Genomic DNA, 23,365 nt, shown 5'->3' on the forward strand with positions numbered 1-23,365 from the left:
TTCCATCCATTCCATCCATCCATCCATACATTCAATTCATCCATCCATCCATTCATTCAGTGAACCTGAATTATTGTTATAATTATGTTCCATCCATCAACCAAGAAAGGCTAGATCTGTCATGTATCCACCCATCCATCCATCTATCTTGTCCATATGCATGTGTTCGAAGCCACAATACATGCTCCATCCATCCATCCATCTTGTCCATATGCATGTGTTCGAAGCCGCAATACATGCACCATCCATCCATCCATCTTGTCCATATGCATGTGTTCGAAGCCGCAATACATGCACCATCCATCCATCCATCTTGTCCATATGCATGTGTTCAAAGCCACAATACATGCTCCATCCATCCATCCATCTTGTCCATATGTATGTGTTCGAAGCCGCAATACATGCACCATCCATCCATCCATCTTGTCCATATGCCTGTGTTCAAAGCCACAATACATGCTCCATCCGTCCATCCATCTTGTCCATATGCCTGTGTTCAAAGCCACAATACATGCTCCATCCATCCATCCATCTTGTCCATATGCATGTGTTCGAGGCCACAATACATGCTCCATCCATCCATCCATCTTGTCCATTTGCATGTGTTCGAGGCCACAATACATGCTCCATCCATCCATCCATCTTGTCCATATGTATGTGTTCGAAGCCGCAATACATGCACCATCCATCCATCCATCTTGTCCATATGCATGTGTTCAAAGCCACAATACATGCTCCATCCATCCATCCATCTTGTCCATATGCATGTGTTCGAAGCCACAATACATGCTCCATCCATCCATCCATCTTGTCCATATGCATGTGTTCAAAGCCACAATACATGCTCCATCCATCCATCCATCTTGTCCATATGCATGTGTTCAAAGCCACAATACATGCTCCATCCATCCATCCATCTTGTCCATATGTATGTGTTCGAGGCCACAATACATGCTCCATCCATTCATCTATCTTGTCCGTATGCATATGTTTAAAGCCACAATACATGCTCCATCCATTCATCTATCTTGTCCATATGCATGTGTTCGAAGCCGCAATACATGCACCATCCATCCATCCATCTTGTCCATATGCATGTGTTCAAAGCCACAATACATGCTCCATCCATCCATCCATCTTGTCCATATGCATGTGTTCGAAGCCGCAATACATGCACCATCCATCCATCCATCTTGTCCATATGCCTGTGTTCAAAGCCACAATACATGCTCCATCCATCCATCCATCTTGTCCATATGCATGTGTTCGAGGCCACAATACATGCTCCATACATCCATCCATCTTGTCCATTTGCATGTGTTCGAGGCCACAATACATGCTCCTTCCATCCATCCATCCATCTATCTTGTCCATATGCATGTGTTTGAAGCCACAATACATGCTCCATCCATTCATCTATCTTGTCCGTATGCATATGTTTAAAGCCACAATACATGCTCCATCCATTCATCTATCTTGTCCATATGCATGTGTTCGAGGCCACAATACATGCTCCATCCATCCATCCATCTTGTCCATTTGCATGTGTTCGAGGCCACAATACATGCTCCATCCATCCATCCATCTTGTCCATATGTATGTGTTCGAAGCCGCAATACATGCACCATCCATCCATCCATCTTGTCCATATGCATGTGTTCAAAGCCACAATACATGCTCCATCCATCCATCCATCTTGTCCATATGCATGTGTTCGAAGCCACAATACATGCTCCATCCATCCATCCATCTTGTCCATATGCATGTGTTCAAAGCCACAATACATGCTCCATCCATCCATCCATCTTGTCCATATGCATGTGTTCAAAGCCACAATACATGCTCCATCCATCCATCCATCTTGTCCATATGTATGTGTTCGAGGCCACAATACATGCTCCATCCATTCATCTATCTTGTCCGTATGCATATGTTTAAAGCCACAATACATGCTCCATCCATTCATCTATCTTGTCCATATGCATGTGTTCGAAGCCGCAATACATGCACCATCCATCCATCCATCTTGTCCATATGCATGTGTTCAAAGCCACAATACATGCTCCATCCATCCATCCATCTTGTCCATATGCATGTGTTCGAAGCCGCAATACATGCACCATCCATCCATCCATCTTGTCCATATGCATGTGTTCAAAGCCACAATACATGCTCCATCCGTCCATCCATCTTGTCCATATGCCTGTGTTCAAAGCCACAATACATGCTCCATCCATCCATCCATCTTGTCCATATGCATGTGTTCGAGGCCACAATACATGCTCCATCCATCCATCCATCTTGTCCATTTGCATGTGTTCGAGGCCACAATACATGCTCCTTCCATCCATCCATCCATCTATCTTGTCCATATGCATGTGTTTGAAGCCACAATACATGCTCCATCCATTCATCTATCTTGTCCGTATGCATATGTTTAAAGCCACAATACATGCTCCATCCATTCATCTATCTTGTCCATATGCATGTGTTCGAAGCCGCAATACATGCACCATCCATCCATCTATCTTGTCCATATGCATGTGTTCGAAGCCGCAATACATGCACCATCCATCCATCTATCTTGTCCATATGCATGTGTTCGAAGCCACAATACATGCTCCATCCATTCATCCATTTTGTCCATATGCATGTGTTTGAAGCCACAATACATGGACCATCCATCCATCTATCTTGTCCATATGCATCTGTTCAAAGCCACAATACATGCTCCATCCATTCATCTATCTTGTCCATATGCATCTGTTCAAAGCCACAATACATGCTCCTTCCATCCATCCATCCATCTATCTTGTCCATATGCATGTGTTCGAAGCCACAATACATGCTCCATCCATCCATCTATCTTGTCGCAAATCGGATTAGGATATTCACGCAAGTTTTTAGCCCTGTCCCATGCTGTTACTGTATTTATTACTAATACCTCTGCGTTTAAAGATATGAGGGTTCATCCACCCACACCCCCACACACCCATGTTATCACTGTATTTGATACCTTTGTGTTTAAAGATATGAGGGTCCACCCACCCACACCCCCACACACCCATGTTATCACTGTATTTGATACCTTTGTGTTTAAAGATATGAGGGTCCATCCATCCACCCATTTTATCACTGTATTTGATACCTCTGTGTTTAAAGATATGAGGGTCCATCCATCCACACCCCCACACACCCATGTTATCACTGTATTTGATACCTTCGTGTTTAAAGATATGAGGGTCCATCCATCCACCCATGTTATCACTGTATTTGATACCTCTGTGTTTAAAGATATGAGGGTCCACCCACCCACCCATGTTATCACTGTATTTGATACCTTTGTGTTTAAAGATATGAGGGTTCATCCACCCACCCCCCCACACACCCATGTTATCACTGTATTTGATACCTCTGTGTTTAAAGATATGAGGGTTCATCCACCCACCCCCCCACACACCCATGTTATCACTGTATTTGATACCTCTGCGTTTAAAGATATGAGGGTCCATCCATCCACCCATGTTATCACTGTATTTGATACCTCTGCGTTTAAAGATATGAGGGTCCATCCACACACCCATGTTATCACTGTATTTGATACCTTTGTGTTTAAAGATATGAGGGTCCATCCACCCACCCATGTTATCACTGTATTTGATACCTTTGTGTTTAAAGATATGAGGGTCCATCCACACACCCATGTTATCACTGTATTTGATACCTCTGTGTTTAAAGATATGAGGGTCCACCCACCCACCCATGTTATCACTGTATTTGATACCTTTGTGTTTAAAGATATGAGGGTCCATCCATCCACCCATGTTATCACTGTATTTGATACCTCTGTGTTTAAAGATATGAGGGTCCATCCATCCACCCATGTTATCACTGTATTTGATACCTTTGTGTTTAAAGATATGAGGGTCCACCCACCCACACCCCCACACACCCATGTTATCACTGTATTTGATACCTTTGTGTTTAAAGATATGAGGGTCCATCCATCCACCCATGTTATCACTGTATTTGATACCTTTGTGTTTAAAGATATGAGGGTCCATCCACACACCCATGTTATCACTGTATTTGATACCTTTGTGTTTAAAGATATGAGGGTCCATCCACACACCCATGTTATCACTGTATTTGATACCTTTGTGTTTAAAGATATGAGGGTCCATCCACACACCCATGTTATCACTGTATTTGATACCTTCGTGTTTAAAGATATGAGGGTCCATCCATCCACCCATGTTATCACTGTATTTGATACCTCTGTGTTTAAAGATATGAGGGTCCATCCATCCACCCATGTTATCACTGTATTTGATACCTTTGTGTTTAAAGATATGAGGGTCCATCCATCCACCCATGTTATCACTGTATTTGATACCTTCGTGTTTAAAGATATGAGGGTCCATCCACACACCCATGTTATCACTGTATTTGATACCTGTGTGTTTAAAGATATGAGGGTCCATCCATCCACCCATGTTATCACTGTATTTGATACCTTTGTGTTTAAAGATATGAGGGTCCATCCATCCACCCATGTTATCACTGTATTTGATACCTTTGTGTTTAAAGATATGAGGGTCCATCCATCCACCCATGTTATCACTGTATTTGATACCTTTGTGTTTAAAGATATGAGGGTCCATCCATCCACCCATGTTATCACTGTATTTGATACCTTTGTGTTTAAAGATATGAGGGTCCATCCATCCACCCATGTTATCACTGTATTTGATACCTCTGTGTTTAAAGATATGAGGGTCCATCCATCCACCCATGTTATCACTGTATTTGATACCTTTGTGTTTAAAGATATGAGGGTCCATCCATCCACACTCCCATGTTATCACTGTATTTGATACCTTCGTGTTTAAAGATATGAGGGTCCATCCATCCACCCATGTTATCACTGTATTTGATACCTTTGTGTTTAAAGATATGAGGGTCCATCCATCCACCCATGTTATCACTGTATTTGATACCTCTGTGTTTAAAGATATGAGGGTCCATCCATCCACCCATGTTATCACTGTATTTGATACCTTGTGTTTAAAGATATGAGGGTCCATCCACACACCCATGTTATCACTGTATTTGATACCTCTGTGTTTAAAGATATGAGGGTCCATCCATCCACCCATGTTATCACTGTATTTGATACCTCTGTTTTTACAGATATGAGGGTCCATCCATCCACCCATGTTATCACTGTATTTGATACCTTCGTGTTTAAAGATATGAGGGTCCATCCATCCACCCATGTTATCACTGTATTTGATACCTTTGTGTTTAAAGATATGAGGGTCCATCCATCCACCCATGTTATCACTGTATTTGATACCTTTGTGTTTAAAGATATGAGGGTCCATCCATCCACCCATGTTATCACTGTATTTGATACCTCTGTGTTTAAAGATATGAGGGTCCATCCATCCACCCATGTTATCACTGTATTTGATACCTTTGTGTTTAAAGATATGAGGGTCCATCCATCCACCCATGTTATCACTGTATTTGATACCTTTGTGTTTAAAGATATGAGGGTCCATCCATCCACCCATGTTATCACTGTATTTGATACCTTTGTGTTTAAAGATATGAGGGTCCATCCATCCACCCATGTTATCACTGTATTTGATACCTTTGTGTTTAAAGCTGCAAGAGGCTGTTGACCAGCTAGAGGAGAATCAGTCGTCGGTGGAGGAGAAAACGTGCACCCTGGAGATGGAGCGGAAGGAGCTGGAGGAGAAACTCTCCATCACCTGTCTGTCCCTGGAGGAGAAGGACCGAGAGAATCAGGAGTTGAGGGTGAGCATGCTTTTAATCACCTCATTCTGGGCCGTTGCTTAGAAAACGTTTAGAGTCTAGACTCCTATCTCTAATGACATCACACGCACACAGATTGTTTGGCATTAAAGTGTCAGTCTATGAGCCAAATTTACAAAACTTGTTTTTCTTAATCACAGGTGTTTTAAGTATTGGAAATGTATGTAGTTACACATGTGTAACAACGAAACAGGCTTTGTAAATTTGGCCCTATTAGCCCTGAGTCTAGACCCTACAAATGTTTTATAAGTACATGGTCTAGACTTCTTTTTCTGTGTCTTTTTGCAAACTGTTATTTGTTTTTGGGATCACAAACATGACCACGCCCATGAAATGCCTGTCATTTGAATTTGAGGGGTAAGACACATCTGTAGGTCAAACTGATTGGTTTGAGGAGTGCAAATTGTCCCTCCTTGATATTTTGAGCCATATGATTTTTGACTACCGGCCTCGGTGGCGCAGTGGTTAAGCCATCAGACTACAGGCTGGCAGGTACAGGGTTCGAAGCCAGGTACCGGCTCCAATTCAGAGCGAGTTCTTAAGAGCTCAGTGGGTAGGTGTAAGGCCACTACACCCTCTTCTCTGTCACTAACCAACTAACCCACTGTCCTGGACAGACAGCCCAGATAACTGAGGTGTGTGCCCAGGACAGGGTGCTTGAACCTTAATTGGATATAAGCACGAAAATAAGTTGAAATGAAAATGAAATGATTTTTTTAGTATGAGGTATCTGCATCACAATGATTGTTTTTCAGCATGTGTCTGTATCACATTGCTGATTGTTTTTCTAGGATGAGCTGTGGACATCACATTGCTGATTGTTTTTCTAGGATGAGCTGTGGACATCACATTGCTGATTGTTTTTCTAGGATGAGCTGTGGACATCACATTGCTGATTGTTTTTCTAGGATGAGCTGTGGACATCACATTGCTGATTGTTTTTCTAGGATGAGCTGTGGACATCACATTGCTGATTGTTTTTCTAGGATGAGGTGTAGACATCACATTGATGATTGTTTTTCTAGGATGAGCTGTAGACATCACATTGCTAATTGTTTTTCTAGGATGATTTGTAGACATCACATTGCGGATTGTTTTTCTAGGATGAGTTGTAGACATCACATTACTGATTGTTTTTCTAGGATGAGGTGTAGACATCACATTGATGATTGTTTTTCTAGGATGAGGTGTAGACATCACATTGATGATTGTTGTTCTAGGATGAGCTGTAGACATCAAATTGATGATTGTTTTTCTAGTATGAGCTGTAGACATCACATTGATGATTGTTTTTCTAGGATGAGCTGTAGACATCACATTGATGATTGTTTTTCTAGGATGAGCTGTAGACATCACATTGATGATTGTTTTTCTAGGATGATCTGTAGACATCAAATTGATGATTGTTTTTCTAGGATGAGGTGTAGACATCACATTGATGATTGTTTTTCTGGGATGAGATGTCTGCATCACATGATTTGTTTTCTGGATTAGGTTTCAACATTATTTTGATGATTGTTTTTCAAGGATGAGATATCTTCATCACATTGCTGATTGTTTTTTCTAGGATGAGCTGTCTGCATTGCGCTACAAGTTCAAGGATTTGGAGATTAGTGTCCAGAAGCACCAGTTGACACAGGAGCGTGCGGAGGAGGAGAGGTCGAGACTTGAGAAGGAGAACGAACAGCTCCGTCACCAGGTCACCAAATATGCACAGCAGCTCGATCGGGTGAGAGTCACAGTCTATGTGTATGTAGAGGATATTTCATGTTTTTTGTCAAATATGATTTATATCTCATCGAGTGAAGTTTGCAATCATATCTCGCGAGTGTGATATGATTGCAGACTTCACGAGATGAGATATAAATAATATTTGACAAAAAAACATGAAATTTTCTATTTATTATATAACTTTTGCCAATTTACCTTTATTTTTAAAATGCCAGCAGCAAAATAGTTCCGGCTTTCTTACAGTGAAGATAACACTGTCTACAGTGACGATAACACATTTTAGAGTGAAATAGTGAAATTTTCACTCTAAAATGTGTTATCATCACTGAGCGACTGATAACACTTTTATTTCACTGATATTTTAAGATATTTAGCTAATTGTTATATAATAAATAAATATATTTATTATGCACCTATTCAATCTTTCTGTTAATCGTGATAAAAACATTTTCAAACTGTGTGATATATTTATCTTGTATCACACATGTGTGCGATCTGGTCGGAACTTGTAAATGGGGAATTCCCTTTCTTATTTTTACTGGAGTTAGCTCCATTTTATTACTGATGTCTTGTCTGATTTACAAATTATGTAACATCGTATTTGAAACATTACACAAGATTGCTGCAGAGTATGATTCTTAACTATGTCAGAAATAAAAAGGCGGAATTCCCCATTTACAAGTTCCATTCCAGATTGTACATATGTGTAATACAAGATAAATTTATCACACATTTTGAAAATGTCTTTATCACTAAAGTAAGATTGAATAGGTATGTAATAAATGGATATATCGCATTTCGAAAATGAACTCGATAATCCGGAAAGTATGGGGTTTTTTCCAAAATGTGTCTGAAGAGTTAATTTCCTTGAATAAGAAAGCTATAAAAATTCAAGCAAAAATAGAGCTTGTGAAAATAAAAAAAATATAAGTATATGTGTTTAGCAATATAATTTCAAATGACGTAAATTGAACAATTTGACATGAAAAATAAGCAGTAGTGTTCAAAAACTAGGTTCTGCCTCTTTAAAAATGAAACTGTTCCGGTACTTACAACACTTTTATTAAAGTCTAAACTCAAGTCTAATAATGTCTTGAAACTTAGTGTCATGGCAACGCATACAAATTGCATGCATGTAACATTGAAAATTTGAGTCTAAAAGATTTGTATTAAGCATGAGTGCCCCAAGAAAGAAATTGGCCCCAACAATTGTTTTCTTAGTAGATCCGATTGCATATTTTAAAAGTGTGAAACCTAAACCTAAACTGGAGTTAGAGTGGGGATTTACTAACTTATGATATTAGTCAAGTGTAAATAGTGCAACCACTGGTTTGTTGCTTTATTTCTTACCTTTGTTACAGTTTTTTTTACTTTGTATTTAAGTTGTTTATTTGCATGTAAGGCTTTTGTGTGTGTGTGTGTGTGTGTGTGTGTGTGTGTGTTATTCATTTGCATGGAGTTTGATTTTGTGTGTGTCTTTTCATTGTTATTTGGTTCAGTTGTATGTTTAAGGGTTTGTTTAAATTGTTATTGATATATTGAGAAATAGAGAGAGAGAGAGAGAGAGAGAGAGAGAGAGAGAGAGAGAGAGAGAGAGAGAGAGAGAGAGAGAGAGAGAGAGAGAGAGAGAGACAGACAGACAGACAGACAGACAGCATGACAGACAGAGAGACGGGGAGAGAGGGGAAGAGAGAGAAGGTGTGTGCGTGCGTGCACAAGAGTGCATGCTATTTGTTTTGTTTGGGTTTTTAACATTTGTTCCTATCAAATTTGTTATTTCAGTGAATAAATTGATTTGAATGTTGTTGATTCTTTAACCTTTGTGTTTTTAAATTGCCTTTCTTTGTGTGTGTTTTTCACTGGACTTGTACATTTGTATATTTACCTGTTAAGCATTTTTATTTTGTTCTATTTTCTTGTTACTCAGGTTTATAGTTAAGACTTGGGTGTGTGTTTTACTGGACTTGTACATTTGTATATTTACCTGTTAAGCTTTTTTATTTTGTTCTATTTTCTTGTTACTCAGGTTTATAGTTAAGACTTGGGTGTGTGTTTTATTGGACTTGTACATTTGTATATTTACCTGTTAAGCTTTTTTATTTTGTTCTATTTTCTTGTTACTCAGGTTTATAGTTAAGACTTGGGTGTGTGTTTTACTTTAGCTGTATTATACAGTTTTAAACATTTGGGCTCCAAGTCAAATAGTGACGCCCTAAATGTATTCTTCACAATGGCAGGGAACATTTTGTTTTCAAAATCTTGATTAGCAATATTTTTTAACAATTCCAGTTTGTTTTAAAACTGTAGCAATCTTTGAAACTTTGCATAGTGAATTGCAATGCGATACTGAACAAAATGTTCCCTGAATGATCTTAATTGATTATGTGTTGTAATTATGTAATATTGTAAAACATTGTAATTGATTATGTAATATTGTAAAACATTGTAATTGATTATGTAATATTGTAAAACATTGTAATTAATTATCTATTTTGATAAAATATTGTAATTGATTAATATGTATATTGTAAAACATGAAATTAATGTGTGAAAAATGTGAGATGGTAACATGACTCATTTATGTTAACGTTGTAAAATAACCTGAAGCAAATATATAGAGGCTATTTCATATTTTTTTTACGAATACAATTTTTATGTCAACTCGTGATTTATTACACCGCGGTGACGGAGATACCCATGAGAGATTTTTCATATCCCACAATGTGAGATATGCTTTTTGAGAGGTCATGACCTCCGATCACTTTTCGCACCCTTGTTTTGGCTTTGTACATAATAAATGTAGCATATCTTACCGTAATTTCACTTGAAAGCCAAGGTACAATGTTTTAATCACAAGATTTTCTTCAAACACATTCAGGTGTGTTGTTCAAAAAAAAAAAAAAATCAATAGCAATTTTGCACTGAAATTTTTCCAGCATTCTTAAAACGGAAACGTCATGTACCCAATTTATAGTTATTGTAAGGAGATGCAAAGTGACGTCATTGGAATACTGACGTCATTCAAATTCAAAACTAATTATTTCAATTCCTGTGTATTTGTTTGCTTTTTATTATACACATGCTTTACAATTTACAGCTGTTTACTACTAGTGTGTGTTATTTGTTTTAATTATTTCTATTTTTGGGATGGAGGGACTCTATGACATTGCGAAAGCATAAATACTTTAATAGTATAAAAAGAGTGCATAGGCAAAGAAGGGTTATGCACTCTTAATCACTCTGCTGTTTTGTTTACGTTCAGTGTCCTGTTTAGTGAGAGACAAAAAATATATTTGGCAACTCAAATTAATAGTGTAGCGCGTTGTAATAAATAGAATACTATACTCGTCCCCATGAGAGACCGTTTATATTACAACTCGTGTGTTGTCGATCGTACATCACGAGCGGAAGCGAGTGATGTACGATCGAAAACACACTCGTAATATAAACGGTCTCTCACAGGGACTCGTTTAGTATTCTCTATGTGTAAAAACCATATTTTCATGAATTGCGAAGCAATGAATGAAAATATGGTTTTCACACATCACGAGTTGACATAAAAATCATATTCGAAAAAACACTTTGAAATATGGTCTATTTATTATATACATCTTTCCTAATTTTTGACGATATTTTTCGCTTTTTGTTAATATCTTTCACTTATTCTATTGAAAACACGTAACACCATGTGATATTTCTTCCGATGGAACTTTTCCAGAGAGTTTACTTGACCATAGACTTCTAAAACGAAATTTGAATATAAATTATCTTTATTTAATTATTAAATTAACATTTATTTAATAATACTGCTGTGCAAACATAACTCACTAAGCGATCCTCCAAAAACCCCACAAAAACAAAATGAATCAAACACCGTTAAATTTTAACTTTAAAAAAACTTACACAATGATTGGACGTTGTGTCATCATTATTTAGCTTCGTATTCAATTCGTTTTAGATATATTATCGTAATTGCACTGCATATACCTTTTTATAGGTACAGTTGTTTAAATTAAAACAAAATATTTTGTCAAATGCGATCAGATGCATTGATAATCATCAAACTTAAATACATTTACAAAGAAACGACACAAAGGGAGATAATTTAATCATGAACTTTTACAAAAAGATAAATGTGATTTCTATATTTTCACGGTATCTAAAATACAGTGAAAATATGACTTTTCACAGGATATCACTTTTATGGTTTCTGTAGATCTATATATTTTATTGCGATGTATATATTATCATCCATTAAAGGTTTTTGTAGGAGATATCACTGGCACTATAATTTGTGATATTTCTTGCAATATTCTCCTAGGAGATATCGCTTCTTTTTGTTATGTCACTGTGTTTGTTTCAGTGCTAAAGTTAACCTGTCATTAGTGACATCACGCCACTGTCATTTTGCTACTTAATGAGTCTACCACTGCCAAATATAGTGACATTCAGCCCAACTGACATTGTTTACAATTATCACAAATGAAAAGAATGATAAAAAGAATATCCTCCTTTTGTCTTGTGTTATCATAATTTATCAGCACTGGTTGATAAAAGTATAAAAATCCTTGGTAAGCCTCGGCTTTGATACTTTTTATCAACTCGTGCTGATAAATTATGATATCACAAGACACTCAGGAATTATCCTCTATATAAATATAAATATGACACTGTGAATAGCAAAGTTTTATCAATAAACAACCAATTATTCAACAATACGCGGTAACCTCATTGACGTTAGCTCGGCAAAGAATGAGTCTGTATTTTGTAGTAAACTTGATATGCCAGGTTACCAGAAAACATATTCATTTTGAAATCTTTTGTATGTTTGTGTTCTTTGTTTTGTTCTTCAAGTGGTCAACAGTGTTCGAAATAAGCACTTGTCCTGACAAGTGAAAATCTATTTTTTAGAAACAAAATGTACCTTGGTGGTTGTCCAGTGGACAAGTAAAAATGTTTAATGAAGTTTAATTTTGAGCAATGAAAAACATCGTCCTTGTACTTCAATAAAACAAACAAGTAGATTTCTAAATGTATTTGTCTGGTGGACTAGTGAAAAATTCTGCTTATTTCTGTCAGTGGTCAGGGGCCGTGACGTGTGCTTTTCTGTCTGGGAAAGTGCATATAAAAGATCCCTTGCTGCATTAGGAAAAATGTAGCGGGTTTTGTTTGATTACTAGGGGCCAGAATGACCAAATGTTTGACATCCAATAGCCGATGATTAATTAATCAATGTGCTCCAGTGGTGTCATTAAACAAAACAATTTTTTTTGTCTTGTTCTTCTTATTGTTATTATTATTATTATTATTATTATTGTTGGTGTTATTGTTATTATTGTTGTACTATAATTATGATTACTATTACAATAATTATTGTTATTGTTGTTGCTGTTATTATTATTATTATTATTGTTGGTGTTATTGTTATTATTGTTGTACTATAATTATGATTACTATTACAATAATTATTGTTATTGTTGTTGCAGTTATTATTATTATTATTATTATTATTATTATTACTATTACTATTACAATTGTTAATGACATTGTTGTTGTGATTGTTATTATTATTATTTTATTACTATTATAACAGTTATGGTTATTTTTGTTAATGTTTTATTATCATATCATATAATCATCATCACTCTGTGTTAAGTTTTAATATTAGTTGATGGCAGTGTGAATGGGGTCGCATACTTGACGTTTGTCTAATTCACATCTTTGCACAAATGGTCCGGATGGCTTGATCTCATACCCAAATGATACGAAGTAGAATCTGGGCTGTGTTGAGCCAGACCAAGCAGAAAAACGTCCGCTAGACTGGTTTATGTGCTTCACAGTAAACCAAATGGCCATGTTGGGAACCAATCAAATAGTTGGCAAATGTTAGCGAAACATTTGCTGGCTGAACTTGTGGCTGTTTCAGTTTGTTTTTGATCAGTCACACACATTTATGTGCAACTGTGTTCCTGTAAAACACGTTTTTATATTTGCACCGACGATCACACAGTTTACAAGAGCATAAGCAAGACTTTTATGGGAACCAGCATTTCTATTTCTCACACATTTCATTTCATTTTAACTTATTTTCGTGCTTATATCCAATTAAGGTTCAAGCACACTGTCCTGGGCACACACCTCAGCTATCTGGGCTGTCTGTCCAGGACAGTGGGTTAGTTGTTAGTTGGTTAGTGGTTAGTGAGAGAGAAGAGGGTGTAGTGGCCTTACACCTACCCAATGAGCCCTTAAGAACTCGGTCTGGGTTGGAGCCGGTACCGGGCTGCAAACCCTGTACTTACCAGCCTGTAGTCCGATGACTTAACCACTACGCCACCGAGGCCGGTCTTTCTCACACATCCTGGATAAGTCGGGGTCAGCAGAAAAATTCGCCAAATTATCTATTAAATTACAGGAACCCATTATTTTGTACGAAAATATCAATTATTACATAAAATTATTTTGCCAGATTAAAATAAAATTTGCCAATTGTTTTTGAAATTCCGCAATTGGTGAATTTGGCGAGTGCCATAGCTAGCCCTGCCTCGGAGTTACAGAAACCCATCATCTTGGTGATGGTGGTTTTCTATTTATTATATAACTTTTGGCAATTTACCTTTATTTTTAAAATGCCAACAGCAAAATAGTTTCGGCTTTCTGACAGTGAAGATAACACTTTCTACAGTGACGATATAACACATTTTAGAGTGAACTAGTGACATTTTCACTCTAAAATGTGTTATCGTCACTGAGTGACTGATAACATTTTTATTTCACTGATATTTTAAGATATTTCTCTAAATGTTATAAAATAAAGTGCGTTATCTTGGATCTTTGTCTACTTAGCTGTCTCTACAGACACCATCCTGGACCTATTTTCTGCTGTATAGCTTTTTGGTGCAAACATCAGCTGTTTTTTTAAAGATCCATTCCATTTTGCTTGTGTACCAGTATATTATTTTCTTGTTTTTGCTATAATTATCCTGACCTCACATTTTATGCAGTTCTTCCTCCTCTCCATCTATTAGTAAGAGTAATTAAAAATGTATTTATATAATCTGGATATTAGTTATATTAAGCATCTAGTTCCATGGTCTTGAACATCCTCCTTTTCTGTCTCAGGTGTCTAAACCATCTGCTTGATTTAGGTTTTTTTTTGTCCCTGGTTGCTATCATGTATATTGATATATCATGTTTCTTTTTTTTAATTTTGTAGTTATATGGAATATTTATTTATGGTATGCATTGCTTTATACGTATAGCTATCAGTTCCTTCCACAACTGCTCATTGAGTTTGATTTGAATAGCTCATTGATGAAAATCCTCTAGCTTATTTTATGAAATTCTGGATTTTAGCACATCCCGAAAAAAAACCTATTCCGTCCATATTCTTTGATGAAAAACTCACAGTAAAATAGCTAATTTTCATGTTCCTGCAAAGTTTTCTTTGTTTGTTTCTTCTTTTTAACCGCCCCCCCCCCCCTCCCCCTTTGTGTGTAATATTGTTCTCTTTGCTGAGTGAATGATAGATCTTGAGGTGTGTCTTCCTGTTTGGAAAAAAGATTGATACAGCTTTTGTGTAAAGTATATCATGTTCTATCAGGCTGTGTCCTCAAGATAGGAGGGTCTAGTGCTTTACTCAAGGCTGTGTCCTCAACAAGATAGGAGAGTCTAGTGCTTTACTCAAGGCTGTGTCCTCAACAAGATACATGTAGGAGGGTCTAGTGCTTTACTCAAGACTGTGTCCTCAACAAGGTACATTTAGGAGGGTCTAGTGCTTTACTCAAGGCTGTGTCCTCAACAAGGTACATTTAGGAGGGTCTAGTGCTTTACTCAAGGCTGTGTCCTCAACAAGGTACATTTAGGAGGGTCTAGTGCTTTACTCAAGGCTGTGTCCTCAACAAGATAGATGTAGGAGGGTCTAGTGCTTTACTCAAGGCTGTCCTCAACAAGGTACATTTAGGAGGGTCTAGTGCTTTACTCAAGGCTGTGTCCTCAACAAGATAGATGTAGGAGGGTCTAGTGCTTTACTCAAGGCTGTGTCCTCAACAAGCTACATGTAGGAGGGTCTAGTGCTTTACTCAAGGCTGTGTCCTCAACAAGATACATGTAGGAGGGTCTAGTGCTTTACTCAAGGCTGTGTCCTCAACAAGGTACATTTAGGAGGGTCTAGTGCTTTACTCAAGGCTGTGTCCTCAACAAGGTACATGTAGGAGGGTCTAGTGCTTTACTCAAGGCTGTGTCCTCAACAAGATACATGTAGGAGGGTCTAGTGCTTTACTCAAGGCTGTGTCCTCAACAAGATACATGTAGGAGGGTCTAGTGCTTTACTCAAGGCTGTGTCCTCAACAAGATACATGTAGGAGGGTCTAGTGCTTTACTCAAGACTGTGTCCTCAACAAGATAGGAGGGTCTAGTGCTTTACTCAAGGCTGTGTCCTCAACAAGATACATGTAGGAGGGTCTAGTGCTTTACTCAAGGCTGTGTCCTCAACAAGATACATGTAGGAGGGTCTAGTGCTTTACTCAAGGCTGTGTCCTCAACAAGATACATGTAGGCTGGAGGGTCTAGTGCTTTACTCAAGACTCAAGACTGTGTCCTCAACAAGATAGGAGGGTCTAGTGAGGGTCTGTTCACTCAAGATGTCCTCAACAAGGATGTAGGAGGGTCTAGTGCTTTACTCAAGGCTGTGTCCTCAACAAGATACATGTAGGAGGGTCTAGTGCTTTACTCAAGGCTGTGTCCTCAACAAGATACATGTAGGAGGGTCTAGTGCTTTACTCAAGGCTGTGTTCAACTCAAGGCTGTGTCCTCAACAAGATACATGTAGGAGGGTCTAGTGCTTTACTCAAGGCTGTGTCCTCAACAAGGTACATGTAGGAGGGTCTAGTGCTTTACTCAAGGCTGTGTCCTCAACAAGATACATGTAGGAGGGTCTAGTGCTTTACTCAAGGCTGTGTCCTCAACAAGATAGGAGGGTCTAGTGCTTTACTCATGGCTGTGTCCTCAACAAGGTACATGTAGGAGGGTCTAGTGCTTTACTCAAGGCTGTGTCCTCAACAAGATACATGTAGGAGGGTCTAGTGCTTTACTCAAGGCTGTGTCCTCAACAAGATAGGAGGGTCTAGTGCTTTACTCAAGGCTGTGTCCTCAACAAGGTACATGTAGGAGGGTCTAGTGCTTTACTCAAGGCCGTGTCCTCAACAAGGTACATGTAGGAGGGTCTAGTGTTTTACTCAAGGCTGTGTCCTCAACAAGATACATGTAGGAGGGTCTAGTGCTTTACTCAAGGCTGTGTCCTCAACAAGATACATGTAGGAGGGTCTAGTGCTTTACTCAAGGCTGTGTCCTCAACAAGGTACATGTAGGAGGGTCTAGTGCTTTTCAAGGCTGTGTCCTCAACATAGGAGGGTCTAGTGCTTTACTCAACTGTGTCCTCAACATGATAGGAGGGTCTAGTGCTTTACTCAAGGCCGTGTCCTCAACAAGATACATGTAGGAGGGTCTAGTGCTTTACTCAAGGCTGTGTCCTCAACAAGGTACATGTAGGAGGGTCTAGTGCTTTACTCAAGGCTGTGTCCTCAACAAGATAGGAGGGTCTAGTGCTTTACTCAAGGCTGTGTCCTCAACAAGGTACATGTAGGAGGGTCTAGTGCTTTACTCAAGGCTGTGTCCTCAACAAGATAGGAGGGTCTAGTGCTTTACTCAAGGCCATGTCCTCAACAAGATACATGTAGGAGGGTCTAGTGCTTTACTCAAAGCCGTGTCCTCAACAAGGTACATTTAGGAGGGTCTAGTGCTTTACTCAAGGCTGTGTCCTCAACAAGGTACATGTAGGAGGGTCTAGTGCTTTACTCAAGGCTGTGTCCTCAACAAGATAGGAGGGTCTAGTGCTTTACTCAAGGCCGTGTCCTCAACAAGATAGGAGGGTCTAGTGCTTTACTCAAGGCTGTGTCCTCAACAAGGTACATGTAGGAGGGTCTAGTGCTTTACTCAAGGCTGTGTCCTCAACAAGATACATGTAGGAGGGTCTAGTGCTTTACTCAAGGCTGTGTCCTCAACAGGATACATGTAGGAGGGTCTAGTGCTTTACTCAAGGCTGTGTGGTCAACAAGATAGGAGGGTCTAGTGCTTTACTCAAGGCTGTGTCCTCAACAAGATACATGTAGGAGGGTCTAGTGCTTTACTCAAGGCTGTGTCCTCAACAAGATAGGAGGGTCTAGTGCTTTACTCAAGGCTGTGTCCTCAACAAGATAGGAGGGTCTAGTGCTTTACTCAAGGCCGTGTCCTCAACAAGATAGGAGGGTCTAGTGCTTTACTCAAGGCTGTGTCCTCAATAAGATAGCAGGGTCTGGTGCTTTATTCACTGAGAGGACTGTCACTGACATGTCTATACCTCCCTTAGACATTTCTGGAATTTAACCTTTTCCTTGAGGCACTGCTGATGGCATTTAATTTCCAACAGGAACAGAAACAAGGTCTGAGTAACTACATGTAAGTCACAGCTCTGGGCCCACTCGTTCAGTCTTCTAGATTTGCCTGTTTTGACCGGCCTCGGTGGCGTCGTGGTTAGGCCATCGGTCTACAGGCTGGTAGGTACTGGATTCCGATCCCAGTCAAGGCATGGGATTTTTAATCCAGATACCAACTCCAAACCCTGAGTGAGTGCTCCGCAAGGCTCAATGGGTAGGTGTAAACCACTTGCACCGACCAGTGATCCATAACTGGTTCAACAAAGGCCATGGTTTGTGCTATCCTGCCTGTGGGAAGTGCAAATAAAAGATCCCTTGCTGCCTGTCGTAAAAGAGTAGCCTATGTGTCGACAGCGGGTTTCCTCTAAAAACAGTGTCAGAATGACCATATGTTTGACTTCCAATAGCCGATGATAAGATAAAAAAATCAATGTGCTCTAGTGGCGTCATTAAATAAAACAAACTTTAACTTTTTTTTGTACAGTGATAGAAGGTCCATCAAGAAGAGGGTTTCTAGTATTCTTGTTCCCTCTGGTGCTGGATTTGAGCTTGCCATTCCCAAATTGCTAACTACATGACCATGTATGGAATGTCCAACAAAGAGGTCTCTAGCATTCTTGCTTCCTATCTGGTGCTGGATTTGTGCCGCCATCCCCATAAATTTAACTCCTGTGAGGAAACATTCATCTGATACCCTTGTAGAACTGCATGTTGTTAACATCATCACATCTGTTAGTGGTTTCAGTAAAGCCAGTGTCTTGTGCAGTTTCTATCAGAGGTTATTCCTTCCTACTAGTCAGTTTGTAGATGTGATTTTGGAAGGATGCAGAGCTCATCTCAACAACTTGTCAATGGCTGTGGCCCCAAACCTAATATTACCATATTTCATACCATAATATTTCAGTGACAATAAACTATTAGAAAATATTTTTTTTTTAAATAAATAAAATGGTACAAATGAGCCTCCACTGGTTTTTAGAGAACTGCATCAGTGGAGGTCTCTACTGACTGATAGAATTTTGATGGTTGCTATTGACAACAAGATGCCATATGTTATACGTCAGCTATTTGAGTAGCATTTACTCCCCACCCATCCACCAAAATGTTGGTCTCCTCACTGGTTAACCACACCTAACTTCCATGTTTCCCCTCCCCTCTAAAACATGTGATGCTTTGTTCTTCTTCTTCTTCTTTTCGTTCACTTGTTGACTACACGTGGAGGCCAGCAGTGACTATGAATGATACTGTTCTCTGTAGGTCACTTCTTGTGCCATACAGCTTCTTCTGGAGAGTTGTTGTAGTTATCCAGGTAGTCTCCCTCAGCTGCTGTAGGTTTATGCAGTCTTGTGATGCTTTGTTCAAAGGAAGGCATTTATCCATTCTGTCCCAGACCCAGTCATTTGGGAAACAAGGCAGGACCTACGATGGACTTGTCTGAACCTTGATTGGATAGGGGTATGGTAATACTGCTTCCATTCCTGTTCCTGGAAGTTCAAGTTCATGGACTTGCTGCTTGGTTTAAAGCCTGATTTTTTTGTTGGTGGTTCAACCATGATTCTTGATTCAAGTAAAAATTGTCTGCTTAGCTTCTCTTTTGTTTTTGTTCAAGCAAGTATGAATCAAAATAATGACCACACTTCCCTATGACTCTGTTGTGCATGTGCTCAATGTGTTTTTTTTTTTTTTTTTACGTCATATTTGCATCCATTGAAAAAAAGCTAGTTCATGCAAGTTTAAAATAATGTTGTCCACTTTTTCTTATGTCTCAGCTACACATGTGCCCAATGGGTTTTTTACTTCATATTTGCACCCATTGAGAAAAGCTTGTGTTTTGTTCACACAAGTTCAAAATAATGATTGTCTACATTTTCTTATGTCTCGGCTACACATGTGCTCAGTGGGTTTTTTACTGCATATTTGCACCCACTGAAAAAAGCTAGTGGTTTGTTCATGCAAGTATGAAACAAAATACTTTATCCACATTTTTTATGACTCAGCTATGCATGTGCTCAATGTTTCTAAAGTTCATTTTTACATCCATTGAAAAAATCAACGTAGTTGGTTTTCACTTGAATCACAAATAGGGTTGAACAGTACACAGCAACCAGGCCTCAGTGTAACACATGTACACTTAGCTTGGCTGTTGGAAAGTCTATGATGTTACCATAGTGTGTTGGAGAGATGAGTTAGAACTGCACATTGGTCAGAGGTCAGGATAAGTGTTCCTCAAGGTGCATGCAAATTACTCTGCTTTTTAGGGCGACTCATCCAATACCCAGGGCATGACCGATTCCTCACCAATGGATGAACGACCACCAAACAAACCAATCGATCGCAGATACTCTGACCCACTGTCGTTTAATCAACGACAATTGGACTGTCTCTTCAAGGAATACAAACCTCTGGACAAGTCGATGAATTACCGATGCTCCGAACACCAGTTGCTAGACAGTGGGTCGACCAGCTACAGCACGCAAGACGGCAGACCTTACGAACCGAACTCCAAATCGCTGAATCACCACAAATCTGCGGAAGCCCGATCATTTGATTACAGATACATGGATTACAGAGTGTCGGACCGCCTGCCACCGACGACCAGCAGGTCGATGAGCAGGTCAACCAATCGCTCAAACGAGTCAGTCGATATACACGACATACTGAGGAAACTGCATGTGGAGATCGACCACCTCAAGGAACAGAAGAAAATAGAACAGATGAAAGCACAGCACTACTTAGAGGAGGTGATGGATGGATGGATGCATGGATGATGGATGGATGGATGGGTGGGTAGGTGATTGGGTGGATGGATGGATGGATGGATGGATGGATGATTGGGTGGATGGATGGATGGATGGATGGATGGATGGATGGATGGATGGATGGATGTATAGATGAATGGCGTGGATGGGTGGGTGGATGGATGGATGAATCGATCGATGAATGGATAATGGGATTTTTGGGATGGATGTATGGTTATTGTTACTTTACTTTTTGCCTTCTGTATGTTTTGGTAAATGTTTCTTTTATTTAGCTAAATAGCATGTAAGTAGCATGTTCTGTATATACATATATATATATATTTTTTAATAGTCTATTCACTTCACTCTGTTTTATGTCCTTCACATCCTATTCATGTCACATCCTTCTACTAACTTTACATTTTATTCTCATCCTTATGACATCATCACAAAGGGTAAACTGTAAACAAAAACAATGCTTATCACATTCTGCACAGTCAGTACAAGTTGAGTTCACAAAACAGTATGTATTACTGCATTATTGTGTCTGTATGAAGTGCACCTAGTGACTCTATTAGTAAAAATTTCCCTATTAGGTCAGACAGCTTAGCATTTGACCTTCACCTACAATATCCCTGGTGGGTTTTTTGGGGTTTTTGTTTGGGGTTTTTAAAACTTATTTCCGTGCTTATATCCAATTAAGGTTCAAGCACGTGGTCCTGGGCACACACCTCAGCTATCTCAGCTGTCTGTACAGGACAGTGGTTAGTTGTTAGTGGGAGAGAAGAGGGTGTAGTGGTCTTACACCTACCCATTGAGTCGTTAAAACTTGCTGTGGGTGGGAGCCGGTACCGGGCTGTGAACCCTGTACCTACCAGCCTGTAGTCCGATGGCTTAACCACAACATCACCAAAGCTGGTGTCCCTGGTGTTAATCAGAGACTGAGACATGTTCAGGAGGGCAGGCAATCCGAGTCTCTCACTAGACTGGGTTTTTTGTGCCAGAAATTAAATGAATGTGATATGTTACCATACAATGGTACCAAATTGCACACACTCCTGAAAATACCACAGTTGAAGGTATACAATGTAGGATCATTATAACAACAATTTAATCTTTCTCTGGACTGAATATAGCTAGTTATTTTTATTCTGTAGAAAGGCGCAGTTGTAGAGAGCTTGATTAACTGAGGTGTAATGGGTTGTAACATTGGATTGCCATTGGTGAACTGAACGTTTTTCCAAATGCCTCATGTCTGATACTACAAAGGTACTGCCCTAGCTACATGTAAAAGATGTTTTGATTGGCCTGTGTGACAGCAGCAGCAGTAGCAGCAGCAGTAGCAGCAGATTTTGTCCTACTCTACCAAGTGTTGAAATTAATGATGTGTTAAACACTAAATAGCCCAAATTTTCCAAACAGATTTTTGTTTTGTGTATCGTTCCTCCTGTGTAAAGACGGGATATATAACTCCTTGCCTCATGTGTGATGGGTCATAGCATTGATTGCCTTAGGTTGACTTGGTTTTTGCCTCCATGTCCCAGCCAGTGACCCATGTCTGTCTGTCAGTCTCTCTCTCTGTCTCTGTCTGTCTGTCTGTCTGTCTGTCTCTCTCTCTCTCTCTCTCTCTCTCTCTCTCTCTCTCTCTCTCTCTCTCTCTCTCTCTCTCTCTCTCTCTCTCTCCCTTTGTCTGGCTCTCTCTGTCTGTCGGTCTCTCTCTCTTTGTCTGTCTGTCTCTCTTTGTCTGTCTGTCTGTCTCTCTCTCTCTGTCTGTTTGTCTGTGTTTCTGTCTGTCTCTCTCTTTGTCTGTCTGTATGTCTGTTGATCTCTGTCTGTCTGTCTTTCTGTTGATAAAGTGTAGAAGTAACCATCATGATAGGGTCTGTGAAAAAGGATACAAATGAGGGAAAAAGGACAAATTATGTTTTTAGAAAAATAATTAATAGCTGATGGTCATAGGGGTACGATGTCCACATATTTCAGCTCAAAGTTATGTATCTGATGACTGGAATCTTGAACATTTAATACTGATGACAGAGAGAACACGGAGGACAAGTAAAATACAGTCCGTTAAAATGTCATAAACGCACAACGGCCAACGGAAGGACACCCTGCTTTTAATGTAATATTTCAAATGCTTACATGTTTTAGGATTGGGTTTTTAAAAATTTATTTCATAAATTGCCACATTTACAGATCGCACTATATATCATTGCTTACATGTTGATAGCAATAACATTTCCAACAAACCGGTGCTCAAAACCTGTGCTATCATGTTGATAGCAATAACATTTCCAACAAACTGGTGCTCAAAACCTGTACTATCATGTTTATAGCAATAACATTTCCAACAAACAGGTGCTCAAAACCTGTACTATCGTGTTTATAGCAATAACATTTCCAACAAACAGGTGCTCAAAACCTGTGCTATCGTGTTTATAGCAATAACATTTCCAACAAACAGGTGCTCAAACCTGTGCTATCGTGTTTATAGCAATAACATTTCCAACAAACAGGTGCTCAAAACCTGTGCTATCATGTTTATAGCAATAACATTTCCAACAAACAGGTGCTCAAAACCTG

General features: G+C 39.1%; 1 protein-coding gene across 1 annotated transcript in view; it reads left to right on the forward strand.

Annotated features, from left to right (window-relative positions):
• LOC121378024 (myosin heavy chain, clone 203-like) overlaps positions 1–23,365 on the forward strand; it is a 37,838-nt gene that overhangs the window by 8,845 nt on the left and 5,628 nt on the right. Inside the window, exons 7-9 of the mRNA XM_041506121.1 lie at positions 5,674–5,826; positions 7,412–7,573; positions 20,303–20,785. Of these exons, the coding sequence (XP_041362055.1) occupies positions 5,674–5,826; positions 7,412–7,573; positions 20,303–20,785 (798 nt within the window). The remainder of the gene's footprint in view (positions 1–5,673; positions 5,827–7,411; positions 7,574–20,302; positions 20,786–23,365) is intronic.

This window comes from Gigantopelta aegis, chromosome 7, assembly GCF_016097555.1.
Source record: "Gigantopelta aegis isolate Gae_Host chromosome 7, Gae_host_genome, whole genome shotgun sequence".
Taxonomy (NCBI): Eukaryota; Metazoa; Mollusca; class Gastropoda; order Neomphalida; family Peltospiridae; genus Gigantopelta; species Gigantopelta aegis.